Source organism: Dendrobates tinctorius, unplaced genomic scaffold (assembly GCF_039654945.1).
Source record: "Dendrobates tinctorius isolate UK_male_01 unplaced genomic scaffold, ASM3965494v1 ptg000014l, whole genome shotgun sequence".
NCBI lineage: Eukaryota > Metazoa > Chordata > Amphibia > Anura > Dendrobatidae > Dendrobates > Dendrobates tinctorius.
Genome location: NW_027361682.1, coordinates 27716335 through 27735069, shown reverse-complemented (window position 1 = coordinate 27735069; position 18735 = coordinate 27716335). Strand labels below are relative to the sequence as shown.

General features: G+C 49.6%; 1 protein-coding gene across 1 annotated transcript; it reads right to left on the bottom strand.

The window, feature by feature from the left end:
- Positions 1 to 1660: 1660 nt before the first annotated feature.
- Positions 1661 to 16340, bottom strand: COG1 (component of oligomeric golgi complex 1). Its single transcript, XM_073560187.1, has 14 exons — positions 15893 to 16340; positions 14455 to 14687; positions 14075 to 14256; positions 13350 to 13520; positions 12995 to 13151; positions 12485 to 12695; positions 11061 to 11843; positions 10269 to 10415; positions 9554 to 9715; positions 8638 to 8762; positions 8450 to 8558; positions 7950 to 8059; positions 6907 to 6982; positions 1661 to 1880 (listed from the first exon to the last, which is right to left on the bottom strand). The coding sequence occupies exons 1-14, from the start codon at positions 16193 to 16195 to the stop codon at positions 1743 to 1745; spliced, it is 2907 nt and encodes a 968-aa protein (XP_073416288.1). The 5' UTR covers positions 16196 to 16340; the 3' UTR covers positions 1661 to 1742.
- Between the last annotated feature and the right edge of the window lie 2395 nt (positions 16341 to 18735).

Sequence of the window (18735 nt, the reverse complement as noted above, 5' to 3'; positions counted from 1 at the left end):
GAGCACAAATGGTGCTCTTATCAGAAAGACACCTCGTAGTGCCATAGCCGCCTGGCGAAAAACTGGGTTGTTGGATTCAACAGCCTATTTACTTGATTACCTTTTATTGAAAGGGTTGTATTGTGCCCGATCTGACACTGGGCACAAAGTGACATTGTTGCAGACTGGGCGGGCAACTGTACAACGCCCGGCAAGTATCATGCATGGTTCAGTAACCGTCCGGCCCCATCTGAGACGTGTTGTATGGCCCCTTTGTAATACGTCCCATGGTGGTCACTTGCACTCCTCTTTGGTGCTACGTTGGTACAAAGCCATTGATCGCCTCCCTTTATTCTCAATACCACTTTGGTTCACAAGGAACAAAATGTAAAAAAAAAAATTCCTATATATTTGCACATGGCAGAACTGAATGGCGACAACTCGTTGGAACGTACGTAGATTTCTACTAACCTGCCGCTATATGGGACAGATGTGGAGCTTTCTGCAGCAAATCTGCTGCCTGAATATCCCCTTAGACCAAGAAATACACCTGTTTAAATCCAGCCTATGTGCAAACTGCGGTGTCCAGACTGTCCGCGGGGGGTCCTAGCCCCAACATGGAGCCTCAGACACATTCATGTCTGGACATTTTGGTTATGTATGTGGACTGCAAACTATGCAGTCTCACCCTAGCCTGAGGCTGCCTAGGGTCACATCCAGAGGGCTGGGGTGGCTTGATATGGCAGCTAGACTCCTGCACTCTGATTAATAAGGATGACGTCTAGATGCATCTGCATGAGGAGCCAAAAAAAAAAGTGCATTGTACCAGCCCAAAAGTTGGGCAGAATTTGCATTAGTCAGGCAAGGGGCTACATGGCGACTTTTGCTGTGACCAAATTTGGCTATGTGTTGCCCCTACATCACAGCTCAATACCAGGGCATGGGGTCACAGTGCAACCCCCAGCAAGCAAGGTACCAGAACGTTTTTTTTTTTTTTGGTTTCAGTACCCTCAGGGGTCTCAATGCGACCCCATTCACTTCTATTGTGCGGTACAAAGTAGCAGTAGCGAGAAACTTGCATGAGTCTTAATACCCGGTACTTGGGACTGGAGTGTGCGGCTGCATGTATTTCTATGCAGCTGAGCGATCTGGTCCAAGTGCCGGGTATTGAGACGCGAGACTCGTGCAAATTTCTCGCAAGTGTGACCCCAGTCTAAGACAGGTATTAACGGGGTTAAACAGCGCCACTCCTGGCTCCAGGTTGTGTGTGGTATTGCAGCTCCGCTCCAATGACTGATTAAGAGTTACAATACTATATACAACCTGTATATAGGGGAGCTGTTTTTTTTGGAAGACAGACTGCTCCTGTAAACTATTCAGCAGCCAAACCTGAGGTGTTCAAGATGGGAAATGGGCCAGGATATTTGCCTGATAAGTCACTTGCTTTTAGGACGGGTTTCCCCATTAAATAGGCAGTTGAGGAACCTACATGTAAGTATAAAATGTCACTCACTACCCGAAATCCGGACCTGCCCTCCGGGCAAATGACCTGCAGTTTATTTCAGAGACGTGGTTGGCGGTGTGGTTTTTTTTTGCTGCCGAAGAATGCAAGGAAGTTTTGTATCTTGCTACAACATAATCCTAAATTATGAGGTGGAAACACAGGCAATACAAACTGGGATCATTGCACAATAAAAGTTATTTAATTTGCTCAAAATGCCACTTTGTTCCAATGTGTCAGTTCTTTAGCGAGGGTGGTGGGGTCACTTGGTCATGCTGGACAGCCACCCCAGTTTGAAGAGGGACGGTGTCTGCGTTTCGTCGTCCGCTGTTGCCAGTTGTCTGAATAAAGACCCCGGCCTGAATGTGTCGTCTTCAACTTTCGGCACAGTTGCGGTCACCTGCACAGATCAGAAAAAAAAAAAATAGTACAACTTGTCATCAGGGAGATTTATCGGAACTGGTGCAAGCAAAGCCAGAGTGAGACTTTTCGGGACCTCTGGAAACATGAGCTCCGACGTACAATCACACACTGCAATGTCTCATGCAACGGTAAGAGGAGCTGAAACTAGTGGGGGTCTCTAGGGGTCCCAAGAAACTTGTTAAAAAGTGGCCAATTTTTGTATTTATAGACTTGCAAGAGGAATTATTTTTTTGTTTACATGCGGAGCTGTAGTTTATATCCGGACGATTATAGTGCAGGGCCATTTTAATCACTTGATTGTGGTGATCAAAAAATGCAAGTCCAGTATCTTCACTTTACAGTATTAACACTTGGGTTAATTTTTATATTTTGATTGGACCCCAAATCTCCTTGTATGCTTCCGTTTTCAAAATGTTAAAATTTCCCTTTAAGTCCCTTTACAAGACGAGCGCTGCTTCTAGCTATATCCATGTCAAAATGACATCCTCCTATAGAAGAACTAACAATGGCCATGGGGGACTGTGACCCCAATCTCATCGTAGGAGGGGTGAGATGGGAGCTGGATTGCCCACCAGCAATCACTTCACTTAAAGGGGTTGTCTGGGCTTTTCACATAATCTCAGTACATATCTGGGCTGCAGAATTATGACAATAAGTAATTTACTTTCTGTCACTAGTTTGCACGGTTTTCTAGATATTCTGAACAGAACGTCCAAGGGGGGGGGGGGGTGTTATGGCATTGAAATGAGAATTAGTCGTAACCTCCTACTCTACTCCAAACATGCCCTCTATAGAAACAACCCCACCCTCCATAGCTACAGGCCCTCCCCGTCCACAAAAAGAAGCCCTCATCGCACAGTAACAAATCCTCCCCCTCTAGCAGCCTCAGTGCAGAAGGCAGACCACCCAGCTGCTCCTCCCCCAGACTCACACTGATCTATGGAAAGTGAAACTAGTGAGGAGGGAAAATCGTCCTGTATTCTGGGCCACTCCATGATTACAATACATAACTCATCAGTAATTCCTTCCCTCACTGTCCCAGGCTGCTGGCAGCAGTGAGAACAGACTGATGGCCAGTGATGGGGGTCTGCAGCTTCTAATCTGCACAGGGGATGGCAGTCACTGATGTAATCTGCTGTGTGACAAAGCCTCTACTGTGTGAATGAGACGGCTCTGTGTCTCCGATGTCTTCACACAGCAGATTTGGTGCAGTGTATGTGTGAGCACTGTGTCTCTAATGACACAAATACTGATGGGAGCAGCCTGTCCAATCAGCAGCTGTAACAGTGTGAAGTGTTGGAGGGTGTATGTATTGTGCTGCTTTCACAAATACAGGATCACTGCTGTGTTCTTTCCAATGCTGGAATGATGATAAAGATGAGTGCTGGTGCAGTTTACTGCCAATGAGTGGGAAGTGGGTGGTGCTGGTCACTGGAGCTTGCTGGGAGTTTGGTGGAGCTTTGCACATACACTGCACCAAATCTGCTGCTGTGTGAAGACATCAGTGACACAGAGCTGTCTCACACAGCAGAGGCTTTGTCACAGAACAGATTACATCAGTGACTGCCATCCCTTGTGCAGATTAGAAGCTGCAGACCCCCATCACACAGTCTGTTCTCACTGCTGCCAGCAGCCTGGGACAGTGAGGGAAGGAATTACTGATAATGAGTTATGTATTGTAATCATGGAGTGGCCCAGAATACAGGACGATTTTCACTCCTCACTAGTTTCACTTTCCATAGATCACTGTTCAGCGTGTGTCTGGGGGGAGGAGCAGCTCACAGCACTGAGGCTGCTGGACAGGAAGAATTCCTTACTGTGTGATGAGGGCTGCTTCATGTGGACAGGGAGGGCCTGTAGCTATGGATGGTGGGGTTGTTGCTATAGAGGGCATGTTTAGAGTAGGAGGTTACGACTAGTTCTCATTTCAATGCCATAACACCCCCCCCTTGGACGTTCTGTTCAGAATATGTAGAAAACCGTGCAAACTAGAGACAGAAAGTATATTACTCATTGCCATAATTCTGCAGCCCAGATATCTACTGAGATTATGTGAAAAGCCCGGACAACCCCTTTAAGTGACTAACAGCTGCATTTAAATAAATGGTTAAACAGCAGTAATCTGAGCAGACAGAATGAGGCCAGCCATGTAATACAGCCGACATCTGTAGAGACAGAACCCGCGCCCCACACTGCCACCCAACGTGAATGGCATTATTGGAAAGGGGGTAAGGTTGTGTTTTATCCCTTACAGATTTTCTAGATAAGCCTGAAACAATCCAGGGTCAGTAATGTATGTACACAGTGACTGCACCAGCAGAATAGTGAGTGCAGCTCTGGAGTATAATACAGGATGTTAGGCTGGTTTCACATTTGCGTTTTTTAGCGCTGGAAAAAAACGCTAACCTGCGCATGCGTTTTTTCCCCTATCTTTAACATGGGTGCGCATACTTGCGCGCTTGTAAGCGCATGTATGCGATTTTCATGCGCTGCGTTTTTTTGGGGTGTGCGATTGGATTTTCCAGACGCATCATGTTGCATTTTTTGGCCCTGCAAAAAAGCGCATGCGCACATATGCGCACGTTTTGCGCTAAAAAGGGCCATTATAGCCTATGGATGCGCATATGTGCGCACTGGCATGCTCATGTAAGCGTTTTTTTGCATATGCGTTTTTTTTTTTAACCATGGAATTTAGGGGTTTGAGTTAGAGTTAGGGTTAGTTAAGGGGGTTTAGGGTTAGGGTTAGGGTCAGGGTCAGGGTTAGGGTTGGGTTTTGGGTCAGGGTTAGGGTTTAGTATGGTTTGGTTAAGGGTTAGGGTCAGGGTTAGGGTCAGGATTAGGGTTAAGTATGGTTTTGTTAAGGGTTAGGGTCAGGGTTAGGGTTAGGGTCAGGGTTAAGTATGGTTTTGTTAAGGATTAGGGTCAGGGTTAGGGTCAGGATTAGGGTTAAGTATGGTTTTGTTAAGGGTTAGGGTCAGGGTTAGGGTCAGGGTCAGGGTTAGGGTTAGGGTTAGTTATGGTTTAGGGTTTGGGTTAGGGTTAAGTATGATTTGGTTAAGGGTTAGGGTCAGGGTTAGGGTTAGTAAAGTCATGGTTTGGGTAGTGTGAGGGGCCACCTAAAAATGTTGGAAAAAAACGCAAACGCGGTAAAAACGCGCTAAAAACGCATACAAACGCATAAAAACGCTGTGTTTTTTTCATGCATGCTCATAAAAATGCTTGAAAAAAACGCAGCAGTTGTATGCTTATGTATGCGTTTTTTCAATGCGTTTTTTTGCGGGAAAAACGCGCTGCAAAAAAAAGCAAGTGTGAAACTAGCCTAACTCAGGATCAGTATAGGATAAGTAATGTATGTACACAGTGACTGTACCAGCAGAATAGTGAGTGCTGCTCTGGAGTCTAATACAGGATGTAACTCAGGATCAGTACAGGATACGTAATGTATGTGCACAGTGACTGCAGCTCTGGGGTATAATACAGGATGTAACTCAGGATCAGTACAGGATATGTAATGTATGTGCACAGTGACTGCACCAGCAGAATAGTGAGTGCAGCTCTGGGGTATAATACAGGATGTAACTCAGGATGAGTACAGGATACGTAATGTATGTGCACAGTGACTGCACCAGCAGAATAGTGAGTGCAGCTCTGGAGTATAATACAGGATAAGTAATGTATGTACACAGTGACTGCTCCAGCAGAATAGTGAGTGCCGCTCTGGGGTATAATACAGGATGTAACTCAGGATCAGTACAGGATAAGTAATGTAATGTATGTACACAGTGACTGCACCAGCAGAATAGTGAGTCCAGCTGTGGAGTATAATACATGATGTAACTCAGGATCAGTATAGGAAAAGTAATATGTACACAGTGACTGTACCAGCAGAATAGTGAGTGCAGCTCTGGAGTGTAATACAGGATATAACTCAGAATCAGTACATGATATGTAATGTATGTACACAGTGACTGCACCAGCAGAATAGTGAGTGCAGCTCTGGAGTATAATACAGGATGTAACTCAGGATCAGTAATGTAATGTATGTACACAGTGACTCCACCAACAGAATAATGAGTGCAGCTCTGGAGTATAATACATGATGTAACTCAGGATCAGTACAGGATAAGTAATGTAATGTATGTACACAGTGACTCCACCAGTAGAATAGTGAGTGCCGCTCTGGGGTATAATACAGGATGTAACTCAGGATAAGTAATGTACACAGTGACTGCTCCAGCAGAATAGTGAGTGCCGCTCTGGGGTATAATACAGGATGTAAATCAGGATCAGTAATGTATGTACACCGTGACTCTACAAGTAGAATATCTTCAGCTGTGACCCATGACTATATTTTGGCACAGATTCAGACCCCCTTGCTCTGCAGGCACTTGGGTAGAGATATTACAGATGAGTCAGAAGAGAGAACCAGCTTTGTTATTTATCCTCATGGGTTCTCTGACATGCGCTTTTATAAATGCAATTCACTGCAAGACACATCAAAACCCTTCAGCCGCTTACACATCAGACTCCTACCCTCGTGGTGCAGACATCTAGAGCAGGATGTGGTTCGCTAACAGCTAGAAGATAATTCACAGGAGTAGAAAGAAAAAGTTTCAGGAATTAATACCAATGCCCAAGGAAAGCGAAGACTAGCCGTGCCAGGCACCTTAGTCTAATCCTCTCGAAAGTGGGGCTCTCCAGCTGCTGCAAGACTACAACTCTCAGCATGCCCTGGCTGATAGATTATTTTGAGAGCCATGATTTGGCATCCGCTAGAGACCACCGCCTTTCATAACTGATAGCCTGTACTTGGCATGGGCCATCAATATTCCATCGATGGGGGCAGCCAGGGCCCTAATTATCTTAATGATTAAATGCACTGGGTGCCATCTGTCCCCATCTAAATAGTAAGTTCTAGACCAAAAGATGGTGCAGAAGGGAAGAAGATGGGTGCCCCATAGGGCAGAGCATATATCGCACACGTGCACTGGCGCAGCACTCACCTGCGTTCTCACCTCTTCCACGGTTCTGCTCAGTGACTTCCGTGAGCTTGTCATACTGAGAGGAAGCAGCCCAAACCTAAAAAAAAAAACAAAAAAAAAACACAAGCCCATAAGACACTTCTCGGTGACAAACAACGGAGATGCACCTGGTTGTCTTTGCAGTTGGTACATCTGCTAAATACAGAAATACATCACAGCAAAGGGAGGCAGGAAATCCCATGGACTAGAGAGCAGATAATGGTCTGGAGAGCAGATCCCAGGGACTAGAGAGCAGATCCCAGGGACTAGAGAGCAGATCCCAGGGACTAGAGAGCAGATCCCAGGGACTAGAGAGCAGATCCCAGGGACTAGAGAGCAGATCCCAGGGACTAGAGAGCAGAATGGTCTGTGGAGAGCAGATCCCATGGACTAGAGAGCAGATAATGGTCTGTGGAGAGCAGATAATGGTCTGGAGAGCAGATCCCATGGACTAGAGAGCAGATAATGGTCTGTGGAGAGCAGATAATGGTCTGGAGAGCAGATAATGGTCTGGAGAGCAGATCCCATGGACTAGAGAGCAGATAATGGTCTGGAGAACAGATCCCAGGGACTAGAGAGCAGAATGGTCTGTGGAGAGCAAATCCCATGGACTAGAGAGCAGATAATGGTCTGGAGAGCAGATCCCATGGACTAGAGAGCAGATAATGGTCTGGAGAACAGATCCCAGGGACTAGAGAGCAGATAATGGTCTGGAGAACAGATCCCAGGGACTAGAGAGCAGATAATGGTCTGGAGAGCTGCTACGTACAAATATCAAATTGTTCCGAGGCTGTGATCTGCTGCAGATTTTCCATCCGGGTTTGGAGGAAGATAAATAGCAGGGGATCACAGAGCAGAAAAGTGGATGAGATTTTAAATTTGTGGACAAAAATTGGCAGAAATTGAGATAAAATACTATTCCAGTGTCTTGCGGTACATCACTGAGTGCACAACCACAACAGGTGCACTTATTTTCCGTTGACTTCTGTGGTCAGACATTCCCACACATCTAATGTGGCCATTACCGTATCTGGCTGGAAGCCAATGGCAGAACATTGTGCGTCTCCTGAACCCCCAGTGTGGAACTTCTGCTGATGAACTGGTTTTCAGCTCCTGTGAGTAACCCAAATAGGACCTGTAACAGGAAAGAGAGTCACTCCTAAGACTGCGCCTCCGTCATGTAACGACAGTCAGGTCCATGACTAGAGACGATGATAAGCGATGCAGCGGGCACATCAGTGATCTGGTCGGTGGACGGGAGCCATGAGAATCTTATCTGACAGCATCCGTGGCTCTACTTCTGATTAGCCGGCTTGGCGCAACGTCATCATTGTGGTGACTCACTTGAAATCGCGTCAAGCCGAGCCATGGATAACGTGAAGTAGGAGACAGTTTTCAGGGCTCCCATCTGGTGACCACTCGACCGGGTCCTGCAAATTGATTATCATCATCTCTATCATGTCCATTTGATCCAGAGTCAGATCCACATTATGCCGGATTATAACACAGCACACGAGCCACGTACTGACGTCCTCTGAGCCAGCCGGTTTAGGTTCACATTCAGGTGCGGGGTGAAGACGTCCAAATCAAACGGATCAATGCGGCCCTCCAGCTGATCAGCAACGTGCTGAATTCTGCAACAAAACCATAATCCTTAGACAAACCGGAGATGCAGGAATCCTATGACAACACTCCCTGTTGCCAGTAACATACCTGGAGTCTGGCTTCATTTTACCACTCTTTCCATCTTCTGCACGGGAGCCGAGGACCAGGCACAGGTAGCGGAGGTCAAAAAGCAGCTGCAGAGCTCTGGTCTGTGTGACGGGATTTGCCGATTTCTGACAAAAAATAAGATTATGTACGGGTCCAGGAGGTAAAGATTCAACTTGGACATTAATTCCTACACACCCCAGAGAACTGGGGGGGGGGGGGGGGACTGTGCATATTCAGAAGAGGACTACATTCTTTCAAATGCAGCACCACACTTGTTCTCAGGCTGCGTGTGGTATTAGAGATCACCTTGCTTGACGGGACACAACCGATGGAGGGGGATGGCTAAGTATTCAACTCAGTTCAACTTAAACCCCCTTAAACGAGCAGTACACTGCTTCTCTTCAGTGCTGCAGGCCCCCTTGTCTTGCTCTCCTTTGTGCTTCCTGATATAGATCTCAACAGAAGCAATTTTTGCTTCTATGGATGAGGGGACCATTGATGGTTCTGAACGTAGGGACTGGGACCAATATTCATTACTATTTCAACATTCAACTTTTCATTAGTGGTTCATGGGCATCTTTACATCATGCTCTCCGTTGAATGCATAGCAAGAGCTGAACATAAAATAGCTGAGCTGTGCTACAACGTGGCCGTCAGGGCAATGAGAATGTTGTGTGAGGGTCTGGTCATTTTTTTTGTATTTCATTAGATGCATCTTCTGCATAGCTGAGCTACAACCCGGTTATCAGATGGTTTATTAGGCAGGGTTGTTAGGGGCATCTTCCACATAGCTAGGTTATAGCTCAGCTATGCTATCAGATGGTTTATTAGGCAGGGTCATTCGCGGCATCTTCACATGCTCAAACAACAGTATTAGAATTATTGGAAAAAGGATAAATATATAATATGACCAAACCTTTCCCAAACCTTCCTGGCACAGCTTTTCATATGCTCCAAGTACTTCATCCAGGCAGCTCCTCAGTAACGTCTGCAGGGTCACTTTGGGCAGGGCGTGCCCTCCGATTCGGTTGACCGCTTGGCATAGATTAAACAGAAGCGACTGGACGTACCAGGAGCACTGCAGAAGGGAACAACAAATTCAGAGATTACGATCAAGTCATCGAGGGGACAAAAAGCAGAAATGATATTGGTGAAATTGCTCATTACTTGCAATTTCATCACGGCTATTGCCATTTTTTTTTTTTTACTTTTTAGAGGTCGTGTTTGAAGCGTGTATTCAACTGGAAAGGATAAGTGGGTGGAGCAGTGTCCTTTTCAGATGGATGCAAGCATAGTACTCAGCCTCACAATTGCGGCAGAATGTAGTATTCCTTAAACATGCCAACAATAAATAAAGGCTCCATTTCTATGGTGTAGAATTATAAGACAAATATTCTAGTGATGGAAAAATTAAGCAGTGTCTAGAGGGAGGTGTGGGGCCTTCAGCGGACATGTAGATGCCAGAAGTTGGGGCAATTAGAGCCTCAATCTACACCTCATAACAGATTTCATCTTCTGGCACCAGTATAGCTAAAGATGCCCCCAATTTACCAATAGGCGTGCCTCTTAATAAATGTGCCAATTCGGTTTAAGATCGACGTTAACAGCTTCAGTGCTAATAAACTACCCACCTGTCCAGGGAGTCGAATCTTTGAGGTGACACTGCTTCCCGCCTCCGTTTCCTCCTGAATTTCTATTTCGTCCCACTGGGTGGCGGTAGCAAGTGCTGATCCAGCCGCACTCTGCAGCAAGGTATTCTTGAAGGAACGTACCAAGTGCTGTGGGAAAAAGGTGCAAATGAGAAATGCTACTCACTAAACCTTCTACAATGCAAGGGGGCAGAAGATGACGTCCCAGAATAAGAAAAACCACTAAAGCAAGATCTGCGCAGGAGCTGCTGTAAGGCTAGTTTCACACTAGCGTTCAGCAGAGCTGCAGAGGGCTGTGTAGTTCCTCTGTGAAGCTCCACCCACTGCCACACCTCCTCCGGTCAGCTCCGCCTAAGCCTGCAAGCGTCCTGCATACCTATCTTTAACATTGGGTACGCATGCCGTGCAGATGTATGTGGATGCCTATGTATGCGTCGTTTTGACGATGCGGCGACCGCAACAAAATGCAACATGTTGAGTTCGACGCAGGTCGCCAGTGTCAAAACGACGCACACGGAGGCATCCGCATACATCCGCACGGCCTGCATACCCAATGTTAAAGATAGGTACGCAGGATGCATGCTGACGTAGGCGGAGCTGAAGGAAGAGGTGCGGCAGTGGGCGGAGCTTCACAGAGGAACTACGCAGCCCTTCGCAGCTCTGACATCCGCAAATGTGAAGCCAGCCTAAGAGTTCAGCTCGGATATTTGCAGAATTGTGGGCACTGTCATTATAATGGTGATCTATAAAGCACTTTTGCCTCCCACCACTTACTTTTACCACGGTGGTGCTCCAGATGGAGTAGGCATCCAGGGACTGTTTTACGAGTTGGTCTTTCAGCTCCTGCCACTTGCAGAGGACTTGCGGCATGTCGGCGGCCCTCCCTTTACCGGACTTCTTGGTGGTCTTAGCCTCCCGTATCGTATGTTCGATGCCGCCGGACTTTCCTAAGATGCACTGCTTCAAATGAGGGCAAAGCTTGCTTAATGACTGGCACAACCTTGCCAGGAACAATACCCTGCCCACTGTATGCCCGCACATGGCAGTGTTATCTGCGGGCTCTGCATCTGCCGCAGATTTCAGCTGTGTCCTGACCGAGTCCTGGATGTGCTGCATACACGTGAGGCAGTGGTGGCATAACATCTCTTGCACCGTGCGGGCATCCCCATACCGATCGAAAGCCGAGGGTTTGCCGCCAAGAGGTTGGTTCTGCTGCTCGCCGGCAGACGTCTCCCTCGGGAGGTAGGAGAACAAGTCCTCCAGTTTCACCTTCAGTTTGGAGTCTATGACCTGGCAGAAGCTCTGGATGCAGGGAGTGACCGCCTGGGCTTTAAGGGAGAGGCCGCTCCTACGCTGGGGGCCGCGGTTTGCCACGCTGATCCAGGCAGCGTCTGGCGGAAGGTCGCTTTGGCTTTCAGACCAAAGGAAGGAGCAGATGTTTCCTTCGTGTTGGATGTGCTTCAGGGAGTCCGGGTTCTTCTCCAGGTCCTGCAGGGTGGAGAGCAGCAGCTGCACCGACTCCGAGGAGATCGACTCTAGTCCTTCTTTTATCAGCGTCTGGGCAACAAGGAGGAAAAAAAAAATGTCAAGATTACAAAGTTAGTGCAAGTTGTCACCCTATCCGCAGGGTCGGCAACACGCGGCTGGGGGTCCGACTGCTCATGACAATGGGGCTCTAAAAGGCAATGGATGCACATGTGCGTCCCTTTCTCTGCTGGCGTTGGCAATAGCCCTTTAAAGGTGTCCATATACGTAGCTGCCGACAGGCGGCCCTCCATACATGTGTATAAGAAAAAGCAGCTCCCAGACACCTCAGGTGGTCGCTTATCTCGAATGATAACACAGGATTGGGCATATTGAAATCCAATATGCCCGATCCTTGTTTTCTGCCATCATCTGACATTGTGGTACATGGCATAGGTCAACCATTGTCTTATGGGCACTGGGCCGCTGAGAAGAGAGTTTTTTCTTATTCAGTAGGAATGTCAAGGCTACAGCCATCACCTGACATTTCCCCGAAAACGGGACCCCGGCAGCCATAAGCCTGAGCGGCACAGTTCCAGTAGAGATTTATTTTTTAGACTTTTGACCATTAATAAAAATTCTTAAAGTAGTGGACAACCCCTTTAATGAGGGTCCTCGGAATTGGGAAATGGTCTCTACTGACTGGATATATAAGCTCCAAAGCGAGGACAGACCTGCAGTCGGTCCAGGAATAGCTGCTGCATCATGTCCTCCCAGAACCGGATGGGATGGTCCAGTAGTCGCTGACAAACCTTCTCCCAGTTCTGGCTCATGGAGTCGCTGGTCAGCAGCTCCCACACGGCGTCTCTGATACCAGCCAGGCCCTTCAGGGTCTTCACGTAGACCAGCAGTGCAGAAATCCCAGATTTTATGTCTTCATTGCACCTGGTGGAAATACAACAACGGCATAAGATACACGCTCATACCCTTGCTCTTAAACGGATTTTCCACTCTTAAAGGGGGTTATCCAACAAACATTTTCTCATAGGATTTACAAGTAATCATGGGGTCTGGGCCAATAACGAGACTGGGGGTCCTGTTAAGCCAAGTAAATGGATCTCGGCTCCACAAGTGAGCAGTTTCGGCCACTGCCGACACCGGGAACAGCTGACCAGAAAACATTGATGGCCTACCCTCGGGATGGGTCATCAATCAATAAGTACATACAGGACCTGGGATCTTACAGGTTAATCCACTGCTGCAGAGTTTCTCGTAGATAGTCCTGGTTTATAGGGCGAGCGAGGGTCCGCAGGGTGGGCTGGAAGTCCAGGACAGAGGGCGGTAGGTGCTTGGACCAGTTGATGGACTGCATCTCCTCTCTCAATACTTTGATGCCTTTACCTGTAATAGTATAGAGACAAAAATTATTACGAGACGGGCAGGGTGCCCCCACAGGCCAGGGCGCACTCCCACAGGTCGGCAGTCAGGGCGCGCCCCCACAGGTCAGAGGGCACAGGTCGGCAGTCAGGGCGCACCCCCACAGATCAGAGCTCACAATGGCACAAGAGCTGGCAACGGTGAGAGATGTGGGCATCTTACCTCCGGCCTGCTTGGCGGTGACCGTCTCTAACATAGAGAACAGGAGGCCACAGCTGAGGGCAGGGTCGGCCGGCACGGCGTCAGGCTGTGTATAGAAGAGGGCATGGGCCTGGTACAGGGTATTTGCCAACAGTTCTACCAGTGAACACACCTGGGACTTTATGCTGGAGCCTTGAAGACAAAAAATGGATGATGGATGGCTTAGATCGATAGTCATACAAAAGCAGCACAGAGTGTTTCAGCAGACTGCCGCTCTTAGGGCACAAGCTGACAGTGGTATGGGCAACACCGCTGGGCTCTGCACCCCGTCTGTACATTAGGCCCTCACGTGAGTGGACTGCGATCAGCTCCGGGGTGAAACACTCTGCACAGTAATCCAAGTCCCTGAATGGTCAGCCGGTGACTCGCTATGGTATTCATTTGGTCCCCATGACTCACAGCCCGGACTAAAAGCCTCCTCAGCGCATCCAATTATAGCAGCTGCTCTGCTGAAATCCTCTGTGCTGCCGAGTAACCCAGCACCTTAAATTATCAACCAGTAACACTTTCCCTCCCCGCTGTCTCCTGTCCAGGCACAGCCCCGTCGTCACTAAAATCCCCCGTGAGATGGCACCGCCTGCCATCAGACCAGCACACTCTGCTCCTGAAATACTCTGTGCTGCGTACAACCTAGCAGTGCATGGCCTGTAACCTGTGTGGCCCCCGGACCGGGCCAAGTCCCTCACCGTGGTGCGGCTGGTTGAGCAGCTGCTGAATCCCAGCCTTTCTAGCGAGCAGGAATTCGGCCAGGGCTTGTCGCGGGGAGCTGTCCTCCAGAAGCATGATGGAGCAGAGGGCCTCCGCCACCGACTGGTCAGAGGCCGAGGAACATCTCAGGAGGGATTTGCTCTCCTGCAGAATGGTGGTGCTGCAGAGGGGACAATGGGAATCACACATGAAAAAAAAACACAGCCGCTTTCTTCCTCCAACAGCGCCACACCTGCCCGCAGGATGCTCCTGGTACTACAGCTCGGCTTCATTCACATTACTGGAGCGGAGCTGCAGTACTAGATGCAGCCTGTGGTGAGGGACGGAGCTGTACTTAGAAGACGTTTATGGTCCTTACCGGAAGGTGCCAGCTGCCGCCACCTGGCGGATTAGTATGGGGAACTTGGCGAGGACGGGGCTGTAGCGGGAGATGGATGAGTCCAGCCGCAGGAGGGAGTGCAGGTGGCAGCACAGGAGGTAGAGCTGAGTGGCGAGCAGGAACTGGGACGACTCCATGGCGCTCCAGATCTTCTCGGGGATCTCCAGCAGCAGCTTGATCTGGGCCGCCGTGCAGTAAAACCGCTCCTGGGACTGGACAACGGGACATGGCATGACTGGGTCATCACTGTGTGTACCCACCTAAAGGCACATTTACATGGGACTGCTCTGACATGCCCCGTGCTCTGCTATATGTAGCAGCCCCATGCAAAGTGAACAGGAAACCCCTCTATTCATAGGTATGGGACGCGGATGTCGGCACCAAAACCAGCCGCATGTGACCATAAGACGGATGGACAGAAGTCGGACGGGTGCAGGGGGCACAGACAGCAGCGGGTCCATAAGAGAGGCACATTAGAAGCCACTAGGGGGCTGCACTGCCCATAACATGCCAGCGGGGGCATAAAATTGCACCTGGGTCCTGGTGGGCGATGGCTGTCTAAGGCTATGTGCACATGTAGCAGAAAATTTCTGCTGAAAAACCTGACTCCCTTCCCAGAAACTGCGGTTTTTATGCGTTTTTTCCGCGCGTTTTCAAGACGCATCGAAATAGCCAGAAACGTGGAAAAATCTGCAAAATTAATGAGCATGCTGCGTTTTTTACCGCGAAGCGTTTTTTTCGCGGTAAAAAAAACGCATCAGTATGCACAAAATGCATAGAAATGACTGGGAAGCTTATTTTTAGCGGTTTTATTGGCAAATCCGCTAAAAATACCGCTAAAAAAACGCTGTGTGTGCACACAGCCTTATACAGCCGGCACCTGCCCGTAACAGCAGCAACCAACGCGATCTCAGATCGCTGCACAGGGATATCAGAGTGGAGCAATTTCGTCACATTTTGTTGCATCAGAAAAAGTCTGAACTATCGAAATATTTGGGTGATTAACCTGTAAACTCCGGGGAAAAATAAAACCAGAACTATTTACCCCCCTGTACAGACGCAGCAGAGCCGGCCGTGTTCTCCCCCCTGTACAGACGCAGCAGAGCCGGCCGTGTTCTCCCCCCTGTACAGACGCAGCAGAGCCGGCCGTGTTCTCCCCCCTGTACAGACGCAGCAGAGCCGGCCGTGTTCTCCCCCCTGTACAGACGCAGCAGAGCCGGCCGTGTTCTCCCCCCTGTACAGACGCAGCAGAGCCGGCCGTGTTCTCCCCCTGTACAGACGCAGCAGAGCCGGCCGTGTTCTCCCCCCCTGTACAGACGCAGCAGAGCCGGCCGTGTTCTCCCCCCCTGTACAGACGCAGCAGAGCCGGCCGTGTTCTCCCCCTGTACAGATGCAGCAGAGCCGGCCGTGTTCTCACCTGTGCGGCACCTCCTCCCCGTTGTCCCGCGGCCGGGCCGGGCTTGGCTCTCAGGTCCCCGCAGTAGCGCTCCATCCCCCGCACCGCTTCCACCACCAGCCCCGCGCTCCTCCGCATCTCTCCTATGGTGTCCGCCGCCTCGATCAGGTCCCGGTATCGCTCCCCCACCATCTGCCGCAGCTCTTCTTTCTTCTGCTCGATCTCCGCCCGCACCTTCCTCTCCAGTCCCCGGATCTCCTCCGCGCTGTGCGCCTCAAACAAGGCGCTGGGGTCCCGCACCTCATTCAGCCTCACCGCCGCCATGTTTACCTGCCAGCACAGCCAGGAAACGGCTGTCACTTTTTTTAGACTACACTTCCCGAAATAACTTGCGAAGGAAATATATGTAGCATCTAGTAAACAAGTAGCGGTGGCACGATGGGATTTGTAGTTAACGCTGGAACGCGTCACGTAATTCGTGGGGAAACGCTGAACTACACATCCCGTCATGCCTTGCAAACTGTATTGCATGCTTATATTCGCGTAGCACGGATGTAGACATTACGGAATTCGTAGTTTTCACGCGTTAGTCTATGTCACGTGACGAATGATCTAATCATGTGACTCAAGGATGTCGCTCATGAATGGTTAGTTGGGAGTAGTGATGAGCTAACGTGCTCGCCACGACTCTTTACTCACCCGAGTATCAGGGTACGGGCTCATACTCACTTGTGACAGACTCACACGATTCTCGGACCGGAGCGTGCGGCTACATGCATGCTCCGGTCCCAGTGCCGGCGGCAGTGCCAGGTTTTAATGCGAGAGACTCACAGGAGAATCTCTTGCAAGTGAGTATGAGCCCTATTCGGTGTACTCGGCGAGCACCGAGCATTTCTGGGATTACTCGGCAGAAACTCAGGTCTTCACCAGGCCCGGTTTGATAAGGCAGGCAAATGCCCACTGGGCCGGCGGCTCTGAGCTTCAAAATGGGCCGCCGGCCCTTTAAATCTTGTGCACAGGCCCTGTTGTGCGCATACTCTCTTGGTGCACATGCTGACCAGGGCCGCGGCGGCCCTCATCAGTGAGTGCAGAGAAGCAGGAGAGCGCGCACCAGGGCCTGTGCAGACGTTTGAAAAGCCCGCCGCCGCCCTCACCTGAAGCTTTCCCTGGGGTTTTGTTCCTTCCTGTCCTGCAGTGGCTCCCAAGTGCTCCTGCTGCTGCGGTGGTGGTGCTGGCGGCGGCTCCTCCACCCAGACGCCCCCCCTGGACCTGGAGGATGGTGCAGCTGGCAGCAGAGTTGCTGCTCACCCTGCACATCACTTCTGCGAGGGATTCCTGCCAGCCCAGCCAATGCCAGCAGCCAGCACCAGGTGAGTCTGCGCCCGGCTGCCGCACACCAAGAAAGTGTAGGGAAACTTTACTAGATGGATGATGCCACGTGCGGCTCCAACCCTGGGTGCAGTGTGAACATGACAATGTGGGGAGGGGGGTTAAAGGGTGACTGCACATATTGAAGTGGGGGGTTAAAGGGGACTGCACATAATGATCTGGGGAGGGGGGTTAAAGGGGGACTGCACATATTGAAGTGGGGGGGTTAAAGGGGGACTGCACAGGATGATGTGAGGAGGGGGGTTAAAGGGGAATGCACATGATGTGGGGAGGGGGTTAAAGGGGGACTACACATGATGATGTGGGGAGGGGGATAAAGGGGGATTGCATGTGAAGTGGGGGGTTAAAAGGAACTGCAAAGGATGACATGGGGTAAAGGGGACTGCACATGATGAAGTGGGGGGGAGGGGACAGGAGACTGCAAATGATGAATTGAGTGAGGGAAGAGGGATAGCAATTATTTTTTGTGTTATTTAATAAAACTTGAATATTTTAAATAATATCTTTGGAGGACCTTTTTCTCTATCGTGTTTATACTTGGTATAAAGGTCCTCCGTGTTATAACCTTTCTCTCGTCGCTAAATGCCGAGAACGGACAGGCAGAGTAAATCGAATGGACGGGCAGTACGCACTTCTTCTGACAGGATGGTCCCCAACGAAGTACATCGCCGGATTGCCAGTCCAGAGTTGGCTCATGAGTCCGTAACAAGGGAGACCAAGAAGAAGCGTGTGAGACATAGTCAACAAAATGTGGAAGGAGATCTCTCGGTGCAATTCTCCAATCTGCAGCTCAATTTCTTCGGTGACCTAGGTAACTGTCTCCTGCAAGGGTTTATCGTCGACCGAAGCTAACAGCCGAGTAGTCTCCAGGGATCTTACAGGAATCCGGTATTTTTTAACCACCTTGAGTCTGATAAAATTCCCTGCCACGCCTGAATCTATATAAGCCTCTTCAAGCCAATTCAGCAAAATAGACACGGTCGGGGGGGAGAGGAATCACGTAAACCTAGGGAGGCCTCTCCTACCAAACCTAGGCTGAGAAGTTTCCTGGCTTCTCTGGACAGGAGCGCAGGAGATGAGAGGGACTCCCACAGAGAGTCTTTGTGCAAGCCTCTCCTTGCGACTCCGTTCAGCCATCTTGAAACGGTGTATCTGCATAGGCTCTGATACGGGAGCCGCAGAAGAAGGCACGGGGTGTGAGTGGAGAGGACTGCGGGTGGTCGAGGAGAGACGAGGAGGTCTTCTCTCTCTGGCTGCCTCATGGGCACGCTCTTGGAAACGCAAATAAATGCGTGTCGCAAGAGAGGAGATCCTCTAAAGAAGTAGGGGTTTCCCGACCTGCCAGTTCATCTTTAATTTGACTGGACAGGCCATGCCAAAAGATCCCTACGAGGGCCTCATTCTTCCAACCGAGCTCGGAGGACAAAGTGCGAAAATGGATTGCATATTGTCCTACCGATAGAGTACTGTTGTGA